General features: G+C 38.2%; 1 protein-coding gene across 2 annotated transcripts in view; it reads right to left on the reverse strand.

Moving 5' to 3' along the window:
• Nucleotides 1-7,116: 7,116 nt before the first annotated feature.
• Nucleotides 7,117-14,314, reverse strand: part of LOC121328158 (immunoglobulin-like domain-containing receptor 2) — a 48,877-nt gene continuing 41,679 nt past the window's right edge. For both annotated transcript variants that reach the window (XM_041272684.1, XM_041272683.1), the window contains 4 exons: nucleotides 13,313-13,426; nucleotides 12,328-12,532; nucleotides 9,761-10,469; nucleotides 7,117-8,403 (listed from right to left, as the gene is read on the reverse strand). In XM_041272684.1, coding sequence (XP_041128618.1) covers nucleotides 8,368-8,403; nucleotides 9,761-10,469; nucleotides 12,328-12,532; nucleotides 13,313-13,426 — 1,064 coding nt within the window. In that variant the 3' untranslated portion in view covers nucleotides 7,117-8,367. The remainder of the gene's footprint in view (nucleotides 8,404-9,760; nucleotides 10,470-12,327; nucleotides 12,533-13,312; nucleotides 13,427-14,314) is intronic.

Here is a 14,314-nt window from a genome sequence, read left to right on the forward strand (position 1 = left end):
AATATTTTATTCGCAGAGAGTGTCTAGAACAGCCATTGCGAGCTCCAGTTGTTCTGCGTTTTATTCACTATATCTGATCTCCCATATAAAATACCTAATCAGCTTTGACTAAACTCGTGGGCCCTAAAAAGAGGGCTGTCCTGGGAAAATCAGGACGGTTGGTACAGTAGCATTACTAGGACCAGTAGCCTACTACTACTAATAGTAATACCATGATAATAATAATAGCTTTTTAAAATATTTTCAATATTGTATTTTCAATTATAATACTTGTAACTCACCTTAGATAAAGGTGTCAGCTATATTACTACTACTACTAATAATAATAATAATAATAATAATCCTAATAATAATAATAATAATAATAATAATAATAATAATAATAATAATAATAAACACAACTGTCTTCTCAGTTCATAACAATTAGTAATGTGTTACAATTAAATCTAATTCTGGATCTTAAGTCATATATTTTCATATGGTCATATAGATATAGTCATATGTTTTGAGTTCACACCTCGTTACTGCAATTCTTATTGAGTTACATACAGTCTTTGCAAAGTCCCAGATTATTGTATGCTTTTTTGCCGTTTTAGTGTCAAAATCCATTTTGGGCAAGGATAAATACACATGGGTGAGGTAGAGAGATTCCTCCTTTGAAATAAGTGGCCAAAAGCTATGGATGAATTGGATTATAACATGCTGACTTGTTATCTGTGCCATGTTTGCACGCTGTTTTCATATCAAAATCCTTTTTGGGCTGGGATAAATACATATGGGTTCCCCATGTATGAGAATCAGCTTTGAAATAAGTGGCCCAAAATGATTTAACCCCTGGAATATCCTAGTAATTTATTCAATTTGTGTTACATTTGCGGGATGCGATTAAGAAGCTGGAATGCGATTCAGCAGTTGAAATGCGAATAAAAAGCTGGCAAATAAGAAGCTGGGGAATAAGAAGCCAACTTTAGCATCATACTTTGGACCCCGTTTATCAACAAGAGCAAAGGGATTCCTATGCATTTTTATTGGTTACACTTTGAGGTGCTGCTGCTCATGGGGTACGGCTTGCTCACTAAAATCTTTAGTGCTTTTGCAGAGGGGGTGATCATTTATCTAGGTATTCTAAATACCTCTATATTTAGTGAGCAAGGCGTCTAAGGGGGTAAATGGGGCAAAACAAGTGGGTAATATAGGGTACCGCTATGCTGCTGATACAGGTTTGTTATTAATATTTTCTTTTTTTTTTTTTTAATTTTTTAAGAAGGAGCGATTATTTTTTAAATAGTAGCAATATATTCACTGAGCAAGATGTGTAAGTGAGTTATTAAAACACACAGAAAAAGGACACCCCGCTTTGTCAACTACACCTCAACTAAGAAACCGGGAATAAGTAACCAACTTCCAGGTGATGGTTTTTGACTACCGGTATTTGCAATAAATAAATACATAAATAACGTAGCATTTGACCCCACGTTTCTCACAGGTGAAAAAACGCTGAAATAACAAAGTCCATAAATATATTTAAATGTACTACCATTATAAATGCAACTCATCTACTTGGCAGATCACCACATGTCACTAACTCCAACAGCTTACTGATCAATCACCCGGCAATCTTTTCTTTCCCATCTCTAACAGGGGGAGGGGGTAACACAAGCTACCCAGTGAATCTCATAATGTATGTAAAGCAGTAGTGAAAGTTCAGGAAACTAGTGCACACATTTGTAGCCTGTGTGGTCAGATGATTTATTGAATTATACTGGTAGATACATTTAAAATAATGTCATATTTAAAATATTTAAATCTTGTATCTTTTTTTTTTTTTTTTTTTTTGTGAAATAACATCACAAGAAGCCATGTGGATATAATAAGTAATCTTCTTACTGCTGCTGAAGTACCATTAGTAAAAGTCTTGAACGTTTACAATGACTAAGCAGGCCATCCAAGCGACCCACAAATTGACATTAAAGCAAACGTTCCAGCTGATGAAACTTGGGACCTCTGCTAAGTGGCAGGCAGAAGGAAGCATGCAAGAAGGTGATGCAAGCAGACCGTAATGCAAACAATGACAGCCTGCACTGATGAGTGTACAGAAGATTGGAACTTTAATTTCTGAATTGAACCATGACAAGTCTATATTTGTTTAAATCATTTTATTGACATGGGTAATCGCCACATTTTTCACTGGTTGATAAAAGCATTTTTTTTTTTATTTGGCCTCGGGTTTAGTCCGCAGTGTGAGCTGTCAGACGTCAGCCTGAAAAAAAGACGACGACCGGGGCCCCAACTAATTACTATCAGAAGGCAGCAGTTTGCCTTTCATCCTCTTCTGCTCACACACAGGAACAGCGGAGGGCTTGTTATCCAGTGGGGGAGTGCCTGAGAACAGTGTCCTGAGTGAAAGAGGGAAATGTCTTCATTCTTAAAGGGATGCATTTAAAAAGTCTTTGAGAGTAGATTTAGAGGGATCCCATATTACAGCATTAGGCCTGGATTTGGACATGGGCCAATACTTATGACTTTTAAAAGGTATTAACTCTTAACTATACTGACAACTTTGAATGCCTCTACAAAAGCGTGGTTTCTCTTTGTATTTTACCTTCTTGTAATACTGCTGCCAAAATTAAGTTTTCTTAGAATGGTCTAGTTTTAACCCACTTGTTTGTATATTGGCTCGAACCGCATATTAATGTTCTTTATCTAATCGGCTATTAGATAAGTTACTGGTATGAATTACAGTAGATCAGTCCCCTCTAAAGTAGGCTGGCCTATTTAAATCCTGTTATGCTTACATAGTTACAGTTCTGAGGCAGAAATACTAGCTTAATTCTCAGGTGAACAGCTTACTGGTATTGAAGTTTCGGTCTGGGAGCTTTGCTAAACACCAAGTAAGTTTCCTCTGACATCGGAGTTACCCTGCATATCAAACAACTGCGTTGCAGTGGCTGATTAAACTGTTTCTGGACTGCTGTAATTCAGTATTCTAAAATAGAGCTTGATATTTCCTGAACACGAATACAGATGGTAGGGAAGGTGTATTGTACAGTATTAAGGTAGTGGGATTTCCTTACTGCTTACATTTATCATATCACAGTACAAACATTGGTGGTGGTTTTGTACAGCCTGCAGACCTGGCTTTGTGGGGTTCTCCCCTTGAAAACCATAACTGATTCCCTAATAGAGGTGACCTTGACTGAGATATTTAATTAAATTTACTGAAACAGCAAGGCTTTTGTCTTGTTCTCCCAGTTAAACGCTTCATGTATTTACTAAAGTAAATTGTTTTTAATTTCACACAATAAAAAATAAAATAATAATAATAATAATAATAATAATTTGGTTCACTGCTCAGCTGTTATTCTGTAATGTTGAATGTTAGGAAGGATTTTCTTTTTAGCATTTAGACACAACTGGTTAGCAAATAGTCTATTCTTTCATTCCATGTCAGATGAACCAAAATTAAACTACAGAAGGTGTTAAAAGACACAATATTTTGAAAATAAGTCATAATAATAAAAAAAATAATAAAATGACTTTTTTTAAATTTTATTTTACACAAATAAAAAATATACATAAAACAAGATAGAGATAGATCGTATCAAGATGCTGTATAAAGTAAGACTGTTCAGGTTAAACAATATAGGATACAGGTTAAACAACATATGATACAAATAGAAACAAGACAATAAACTGATGAAAGCATTTACACCAGTCTGAAAGGTTACTCCTATTTTAAAAAAATATTACAAAATGAGAAACAAACAACTTGATAGTGCTGAAAAGATTCACACTTTGAAAACATGTCCCCTGGTTTCCTCCTAGTTGTGAAAAATCTCAGCGTTATGAAACTAATCAAATGTCTCACATTTTGCACCGGAATGCCCCCTGAACCCCCATGTAAATCCCCACCTCGTCTTTGGTTCACAGACAGTCCATTTCCCCTGAGTTTACTGTGATGTGTTTCTACAATACTACTTTATCCCAGAGATGGAAATAAGACTTATTGCATAGCAGTGTTGTCCATTCCAGGTTTTAATAATGTACAAGCTTGATTAAGCCAGTGTATAGGTGAAAAGCTCAGATGAGTCTTACTAAACTAATGGTAAAACCAGGAACAGATCAAATTGCTATGTAACGGGAGTCTTATTCCCATCCGTGGTATCTGCAGATGGCTTTTGTCAACTCTTTGCAAATAACTTACTTCTATGCTGTAGCCATCTTTTTGCATACATCCCCACTGCCAAGAGTTAAATACAAAAACGGAACCATCAGTATCATGACCATGTAGATCACCATGACTACACCCACCTTCTGTACCTGTAAACATGTCAAACTGAGCCATTCTGCACGTATAATAATACTGTTAGACCACACTTTCTTTGCCAGATGGATCATTCTTACCAAGTTCTTTCTTTTGAATAAATCTATCTTTTATACACCGTAATGAACAGACAAATAAAACATTACAAAACTAATGGCAAACAACGTAGGCACACTTAGACAAACTAAATTAATCTTCTGGGTTGTTTGTTTACCAGTTTTATATACATTATATATTTTTAATACAGCTGTATTTTTAATTCACAAAAAAATGGTGTAAACCACAGTTTGGCGTAAATATAAACATGGCCCTTCTTTAATGTATAAATAATGTATATTTGTTAAGAAATACAGTCTTGTATATCAAGGGTAGGTGTACAGCAGTGGTCACACAACAGAAACTTAGTAGTTAAAAAACTGGGTTACTGTGAAAAAGCTTACGGATTCAAGAACTAGCATGGACATGTGCCTGGTTCTTACAGAGCTGCCTCAGCTGTCTGTCACACTAACCACATACTGTAACTACTGTGTGCATTGAGTAAGCATAATGAAACACATTTGACACCAGCTTTGATTGCACTTGGAAGGGAAGCTAGGTGATATTAATACTATATTTCACACCCCTTTTTCAGTCTACTCACAAATGTCTGTTAAGGTTCTCTCTTGGGCAGAATCAACACCTGTCTTCACACACAATGACAACTATAAAGTGTCCGCTTGTAATGTCTTATCAAAGCCTGTCAAAGATGAAATCCTCAGTGTCTGGTGAAATGTGTTCCAATGAGAAATAACACAGAGGTAATGGTAGGTAGCTTGGTCAGCCATTCACAATGCTATGTAAGGTTACTTGTTACCTTAATTTACAATGCTTTCCAGTGCTTTACCATTCTTTCACTGCTTTATTACACTTTGCAATACTTTTACTATGGGAAACTTTTCTAAAGGAACTGCAAGCAGAAACTCTTCTGCAGTCATTGCAGTGGAGACTCCTCCTGTAACACTGATCTTGTTGGGGGACACCTTGGGGATCATTAAAAACCCCACACTGACTGCCAACATTAAAGTTGTGATAAATAAGGTTTAAAACTCCCTTCTCATGTTCTTATTATTAGTGTCGCCTGATGAAGATGAAGCTGCTGTTTGTTGCTGCAAACTGCTAAGGTAGCCAGATAGTTTCTCTACAGTGTTTGAATGATTGCATATCCTGAATGAATGTGAAAAACCAAGAACCGTGACTTTCTCAGCACAATAAAAGAGGGATCAATTATGTTAAAAAAAAAAGCTAGTCAGAGAAAATACGTCATATAACAGCCTTTAAATTATGCTTAATGGTTTATTTGTAAATGTTTTTCTTATCTTGATGTGTGCAGATAAAGCACTCTATCGTACTTTAAACTAATAACTGCTTGCTATTTGTTTTGTGGATAAGTAATCTTGAGTATGACAAATATTACATTGGTGTGTTGCTAACTGAACTTCTTGTATGTATTGTGTAAGTATAGAAATCTGTATCTAATGTACACAAATATATAATCTGCAACAAGAGTTTACCCCTGTGCGTTGCTTACATACAACATGTACACTGTGTAGTGCAATATTCTATAAAGTAGAATGGCATTCTTATAACATACCTAGAGCTGGTAACATGGTCAGCATCCACTTACACCTCAATCAAACTACACATACACACTGGAATTCACTTAGGCAGGCTTGAGTGTGTGCCAAAGAATGCCAATTCTGAGTTACCAAATTGCAATTCTCATCAAGAAGATTTATATTTAAGTTCTTAATGTGTTTAAAATAAAAAATAAGGCTAAAGTGAACACGTGAGCCAGTGAAAGGCACACGTGGTCACTGCAGTCATGGCTGATCCAGTAGCTGGATGTAACTGCTCTTCCCATGGTACAAGAGTCACTTTTAATAAATAACACAGAGAGTAAAACATGCGAGTTCCCTGTCGTTTTGCAATTCAAGGCAGCTATATAATGGCTGTGTGTGGCAATGTTGCCCCGCCCCTGGGTGTATTTTTGTGTTGTATGTTGCATGTAGTGTGTTAATGTTGGTGTAGTCATTGGTACACGGGATGTAATATGGGGTATGCACACTAGTGTTTAAAATGTTTATTTGTATTTAGGCACAAGGATTGCACAGCACTTCACGTGCAGGTAAAATGTAGTAATATGTGAGCACGGGGAATTGCACTTATTAATTCACGTGCAGTTGTACCGAGACTCCAATTGAATGATTGATTAGCAATCAAGTCTCGGTACAGCTGCATAAAAGCAGCATGTTTTCACTCACTCGGGGTGGTGTGTTCGGTGAGTGGAGAATGGGTGTGGAGAAGGAGAGTAAACAAAGTAAAATAACGTAAATAGAACTGTCTTGACTCACCGTGTTTGTTTGTCTGTTAGTCCACTGTTTCGTGTAGTGTTAATCTGTTTTGTTTGTCTGTTTATTTTGGCCTCAAGTGCCATGTGCTGGTTATTTAGCCTTTTTATTTTCTGTCTGTTTGATTATTAAACTGCGCATCAGCTCCTTCACCATTGCAAAACCTGCATTCTGTGTTGGTTCCTGTTTCTGGTCTGACGTCACCCACTGCAGTGGGGGTCGAGAAGAGCTACTTCCTTGTAGTGACCCCTGGGCAACGTCTCTGACGGCAAAAAGCTCTTCAAATCGAACTTACCATGCAATGCTTAAGCAAAGCAATGTTAGGCTTGGTTAGTACTTGGATGGGAGACCACCTGGGAATACTGAGTGCTGTAGGCTGCATGTTAAGCTCATACGATATATATATATATATATATATATATATATATATATATACCCGCACTAGCCGTCTTTGTGACACTGTGTAATGAAGTATTGCTTGCTATACACATAATAAAAGGAAGGTGCCATGTGGAAAATATTTGGCTTGAGATGGGAAGACCCCCTGTCTTGTAATCTTGGTTTAGAGTATCACTATTTTATTCCTGACACTCCATCCGTTATTTTATCAAGCTCAACAGACATTATAAAGCAGTTAGGCTCACTCTTCCTATATCTAAAACACTGAATATTTAGACATGTAGCAGCACACCATTAACTTCTGTGACTATATCCTTCTGACAGAACTTTTCCTTTTACAGTCAGTAGAGCCGGGGAGTCTGAATCTGAATCTTGGACAAGTCAATGAATCTTTCAGTGCAACTGTACCTCCCTGTCACTTGTAATGTTATACAAAGACACAGGACCCTAATCTGTCACTTGAGACCCTACTTGAAGCTGATCAACAGATCATCATTTTGAAATACCGTTTTTTAAAACACTGATATGACCATGGATATTAAGTGTAAGCTATTTTCTTCTTTTAATTATACAGGGTGGTTAAAACGTCATCCAGACGCTGCACCGGTAGAGCAAGCGAAATTGTAAGTGGAGTTATCAGGTGATGGACCTGTTTATTAGCCAAGTGTATCTGTCCTTAAAATGCATCTGTTTAACACATCTTGAAAATAATACTGCACCACCATAGTCAGACTGTCATTTCATTCATACAGCAGAGATCATTAATTGTGGCAATCTGGTTCATGGCTCTGATTTTTTCCACATGTCATCTTTCCTCATTGTAGACAATCCTACAACTCTGAATTTTAAAATAAAAATCTAAAAAAAAGAAAAATAACTGATAACCTGAAAACTCAGGTTAGCTACTAATTAGTTTTGGCTTCAGTCTTCAAGTAGCATGGTAGAAACAGCCAGGCACACTGATGTGGCTTTGTAAGTTTGAAAGTCTGAAAGCTGCACAGTGACTTACAGATGAATGTTCTTAGAACACTGTGACATTGACAGTACTGAGCTGGAGTTCCAATCCTGGCTCCTCTATCAATCCTGGACTGAAATCTGTAGGTAACCAGTCGGGCAGTACACAGGGGCCTCTAATCCATGTGGTACTTACAGTACATCTCCATCAAACAATGCCAGGAGAGTGAAACCTAACAGTACCATTGGACTCTGGTGTTCCCTTCTCCTTTGAAAAAAATTGATTCATCTTCTTTTTCAGTTTCACACTATAAGGGAATCTCTGCTGGGTACAGTGTTCTGTAAAACACCAAAAACGAGGTTAAATAAAGAGCTTTTCAAAACCTCACATAAACATGCACGTGACTACCAAACAACTACACAGCAAAATCAAGAGATTGGTTAGTTCAGGCTGTAAAAAATAAACCACACAACCTATAGCATTACCCGGAATTAGAAATGTGCAATCAAGTGTACTGTACACCAGATTAAATATCTGTTGATTAATATTCAAAAACATGTCAGTGAGTTATCTTGCATACACATTGCCAAATTAAACGTAAAAGGTCCACAAATGAAAAATATACTTCATATTTGATTTCTCCGCATGACAGTACTGTATTAGTCTCAATTCATATACAGTACTCCCTCGCTATAACGCAGTTCTCGGGACACACACAATATGAGCATAAAACCAAAGAGCGTTATTAACAGGGGAGGGAGTGGAGGGCTCTGCAGGACACATAACACACATCTGACTAAAATACAAAATAAAATAACTCCCTCTCTATAATGCACATGTAGTGAAGCAAAAATTTAATTTTCAGTGAACTAACGATACATAAAGCACCATGTAATCAATGGTATATTTTTTACAAAAAAAAAAAAAAAAAGGTAACATTAGCAGTTTTAAAACTATAATTGGCCTGGCTAAACGATGGTCGGGAGTTCAGTTCAAAGTGACAGACAAGCAAACCAAGTGCGAGAAGGAGAACAGGTCGGGCGAAGGGAAGAGGGAATGGGCTTGCCCCAGGTTCAGTTGCCGGAGCGGGGCTGAAGCGAAGCTGAAGTGTCTCATCTCCTGGAGAAAGCTGCAGCTCCTCTCACAGCAAAAAAGTAAATACAGTAGGAAAGATAACCACATAATAGGCCTAATATTTATTTGGTTAGAAAACTAATATTAATAAGATGTCTGTGTTATAAAGTGCCAGCGCGGCTTTTCTTCAGTTCAGATACTGTATCAAAAGGGAGAGACAGAAACGGAAGTTACTGAGAAGTTGTTTACTGACTGAACACCACCGGTACTGTATTTACTGTTGAAATATTGCATGAATCACTAGTATAGGGAATTGGGGGACTTGCTGTAGGAGTGTTATATCCAAGGCGCATTATAATCGACAGCCTTATAGCGAGGGAGCAATGTAATTATACTCTCACTCATTCAATACTAAATTAAAACTAAATTGCCTATCTTTGTAAGCTTTATTTTGTGCCTATAATTGGATGGCGATAATCTTTTTTGTATGTTAAATGTGCTACAATAACAAAAAGTCAAGCTAATAACACAACATATTTTACAACTGAGTATTGCTTTGCTTCATGGAGGGGTACTTATATTTTCCCGATTAGGTGTACAACAAACCTACAAGTAACTCACCGTCTTCCTGAGCTTCTCCCTTTCCCTCCTCCCATGCGCAGCGTGCATGCTGATATCATGTGTGCCATCCCTTGTGTAGGAAAAATGCCTTGCTGAGGACTCCAGTGGCCTGTGCCGCTCGGCGTCTCTCTCCGAGTAAGGTGGCAATGAATCTTCCTCTTCGCGCCTGTAACTGGGAGATCGGTTGTAATTAATGTCGCCGCTCTTTTTGGAGCTGGATTTGAAGGGAGTCTCACAGTTGAAGCTCTCCTCCAGACGTCTGCCCCTGGCTTTCTTTTCCAGAATGCTTGTTAGGTAGGTGTTGTCGTAGGCCCTGTTTGCAGTAGGGTACCGAGGCGGGTAACAGTCACTGAGGTCTCTCCTCTTAGAAGGAGGGCTGTACGGTTGCCCCCTGTCCGACTTGTAAAAGCCCTCCCGACTTCGGTCTCGCTTGCTGTAGTACTCGTCAGGGAAGGACTCCTGGTACTGGTGCTGGTCCATTCTGGCTGGCTTGTCATCATGGTAATGGTGCTGGTCTCTGAATGGGGGTGGACAGTGTTCCTTGGTCTCGCAGTCCTGTCTGTAATCCAGCTCCGACTCCCTGTACTCAGAGCGCCTCCCTTTTTGATGGTAGGATTCTGCAAACTCCTCCAGCTCATCCAGAGACCCTGTGCGTCCACTGGCTGGCAACATTTTTCTCTGAAGATGCTCAGATCTGGGGTTCCACCTGCTTTTATAGGAACAAAACAGTACTCATCATTCTCCATGTCCCAAGCCAATGCTAGACAAGCTTCCTATTTAAGGACGGTTCAACATTGAATTATTTTTTTAAAGATATCTAAAGATATTTTATATATATATATATATATCTATATATATATATATATAGGATATATAATATAATTATTATATAGATATATATATATATAATCAGTACCCTAAATAACATTAATAACCAAAATTCTAATAAAATTGGCTGCTTATTCTTTCCTTAGGTACTGTAAGCCTGCATGCAGCCTGTAGCATTGAGGTCCACATATTTAACTATTTCTTCATATTTTGATAACCTGGTTGTTAAAACCAGTGCAAGGCAGTGCACCTTGCAATTGCTGTTTTGACACATGACAACATTTGCATATGTGGCAGATTTTTTTTTCTAATTTTACTTACATTCTCAATTTCTTTGGCCAGCAACATCATTCAATCCCATACAGTACAGACTCCTATAGGTAAAGTTTATCATAAGTAAGAGAAGCCTTCCACCTAGTTTTCAGGTGGATTTGACAGGGTTAACGGACCACACCCCACAGAGCACAAGGGTGTGTATTCAGGCCCCAAATTACAAAGATAAGAAAGTGCTTCTCTGTGAGTGATTTTGTGATTAGCCTCAGTATTTTGAAGTGAGTGCTAAAGCCAATTAAGACTTATGTAATGAAGTGATATTCTCAGTGGATGTATTTCAAGTTCACTACTGACTGTGTGGTGTACAGTACTTATTACATAAAGACACACACACACACAGACACGCACATGCAGACACACAATTTCACATTACATTCCTATTACATTCCTCTTCAGTAAAGTATACTTGACTTTACTAAACTTAAGTTTGTATATATCAAAATGCTGTCTGTCTAAATTAGCATTTATATCTACCACCTCACTTTCACTTTCATTATTTCTAATCTGCTATTATCCACATTTCAATCCACAATCATAATTACTATTTTAATTAAACATGTGCCTGCTTGGGATACAGACATTTTATCATTGAACAACAGGCCTGCTATACCCAGTCCTCCTTCAGTGCCTTGAGATTTAGGGATATGCATATTCCTTAAGTGTCCAGCACTTGCATATAGCATATTAATAATACATTGTATGCCAATAATACTGTATGTAACCTTCTATCATCAATGGGGGCATCCTATGAAAAAAGGCTCTTAAAAGCTTCTGTTTAATTATTTCTGTACACAGTGAAGCAATTTCTCTTTTGGAATAATACATAGGACATATTCCAGAAGAAAGCCATTTGTTTTGGAAAGAACTACTCTACTGTAAAACTCACCCATGTAGCACCTGGGGCATTTGGAATTCAGTTTAACCTGTTAAAAGTCTCAATATCAAATTCAAATGTGATTGCTCTGTGAGTAAGGCAGTGAGAGTGGTGATAAGGAGGTTTTAATAATGAGATTTAATATAGTCGAGAGCCTAAGGTCTTGGGAGACTATGTTTAGCTAACTATTCTGTTTTGCAAATGTGGTTTTTTTTTTTGTATTTTAGTATTACTAAGTTAGTCGACATTGTGGATGTATTTTATTTGCAGATTATTCTTACTTATGCATATCAAACTGTAACAACTATTAGAGATTTAACTGCAGTGTGTCGCAGAGGTTTTAAAACCACAGTTGGTGTAGGTGGTGCTGTTTTGTACTGGAACTCCTAATGGAAGTGGATATGATTTCTTTTGCACATCCTCATTGCTGACAGCGACAAAAGAGGCCCCAAAAAGTCTATTATATAACACCAGGTCCTCATGGTAGGGTGTGCTTAAATCCAGGTTAGCAGGAATGAAAGGTGAATGCTACCTGCTGTGGTACTGCTCTTCAGACCTGTTCATGCGCTGGGGGTGCCGGGCCGACTTCCTCACGTGGGCGGCTGCAGTGGGGGTGAAGGCAGGGTCGTCATCTCGGTCACCGATTGGTGGAAGAGCCTTTTTCTGAGCCCGCCGGTAGGACTGACGGAAATCAGCGTCCCCTTCGTGAAGAGAACTCAGCTCTGACATGGTGCTGGCTGTCGAGACATGAGGCATACAGCACACAGCCATCCGTTAGCTACGGTCAGACAAACTGGCCTACATTAAGGGGTGCGGTAGGTCTGAGCTTGGCATGTATCCATTTCAAAACAGTTAAAGCGGATGAAACTTCTAAACTATGTTAATGGATATTTTAATGGATAACAGCATATCCCATATACTATGTGTCTTATCAAAAGTAGAAACAAAAAAAACATTACAGTCACAGGCAGGAGAAGTGGTGTATTGTTTTTACAAAGCAAGGTCAGCCTCATGTTAGCGACTTCAATGTACTGATTCGAAGTTCTGTGCATCTCTAGGTTCGTGTTATGTTTTAACAAGCTATAGTTTGCAGTATGCTATTGATTTACAATGAATGGAAGCTACACAGCTGCAGGGTTCTTTTTATATACTAGTGTTTAATTTCTTCCTTTACAGGCAGTGAATTGGTTCTTGCTGTAAAAAAAAAAAAAAAAAAGGGGAAACCTATTCAGGTTTGACACTCATGACATCAGTTCCCTAAAGCACCAGGGCCACATAAAGCAATCAACACTTCACAATGCTTGACTTGTAAGCCTTCATTGATTTCAGAAGCTATTACAAACAGTACATGACTGGCATGCATTTACAGATAGTTTTACGGTTAGATTTCAAGAAGACTGCGTTTTCCTCGAGTTCTTGTGAATCACTAACCCGGGGAGCCTTGTTGTGTGGAGTCAGATCATCTCACATGCTCGTGTTGATGAAAATCTTGAAAGTCAAGTCAAAGTATGCCTTACATTTCTCATACGTTCTCTTGGCAGGATCAAACTGAGCAAGCTCCTTTTCTACGTAGTACAGAACCTTCATACAGTCCTGTTCCTTATTGGCCTGGATTCGGTAGCCACTGCGAACTGGGGACAGAACAATAAACAATGCGGACATGTGATAAAAAAAAAACATCTTCCTCACTTAAAAGGGAATAAACTTTAAGGGTTTTTCCGACTCTCATAAGTTAGGTTACAGAATGCTGCACAACACAACCCAGGCTTCTTTCAGCTACAGAATTAAGGGAGCCACACTTCAAAATAAGTGTTCAAAACGAATTAATGATCGGGATGGCGTGGGCTGACTTTATTTAGACATAATTACTTTTCAATTACCAACATTTATTATATATTACCACAATAGGCATGTTCCTCCCCCAGTTACAGTGGTTCCCGTTACCACGGACTAATACAGTGCATGTTCCTGGGGTTACTATTTTTCTATGTAAGCAAATCAACTGTAACTTGTAAATCCCCTGGTGAACCATCAAGTTCCACAGTGCTCTGTAGAAGTTCTTACACAGAAGCCCACCATTGGTGCTGTTTCAAAGCACTGCAGTGCTGACAATGAATGTGTTATTTCAGCAGCAACTAGTATTTACCATTTCTAGTTTGAGTTCAGCAGCTTACATTAATCCAGTGCTACAGCAGACCAATTAAAAGCTTTGCATTAAGTTTTTAATCAAAGCATTATTATGGCATTGCTGTTTCCTTGCAACAGGTTCTGACGCAGTGCATGGTAACGGGAATCCTGGTGAATACAGCAATCTGTTTTTTCCTGGATCCCCATAGGTAGTGAGTCCAGACAGCAACACAAGAAGCTGTAGCACCTGCAGGGCCTGCTGTACCCTGGGTTTCCCTTTAGACCAGACACATGTCATATTCATCCCACAACTCCTGGAAAGTGATGGTAAACTTGAATTAAATGTTTTATCTCAAGCCCTGTACTGTTTTCTATATGCATTGGTCAGTTCA

Source organism: Polyodon spathula, chromosome 15 (genome assembly GCF_017654505.1).
Source record: "Polyodon spathula isolate WHYD16114869_AA chromosome 15, ASM1765450v1, whole genome shotgun sequence".
NCBI classification, from domain to species: Eukaryota; Metazoa; Chordata; class Actinopteri; order Acipenseriformes; family Polyodontidae; genus Polyodon; species Polyodon spathula.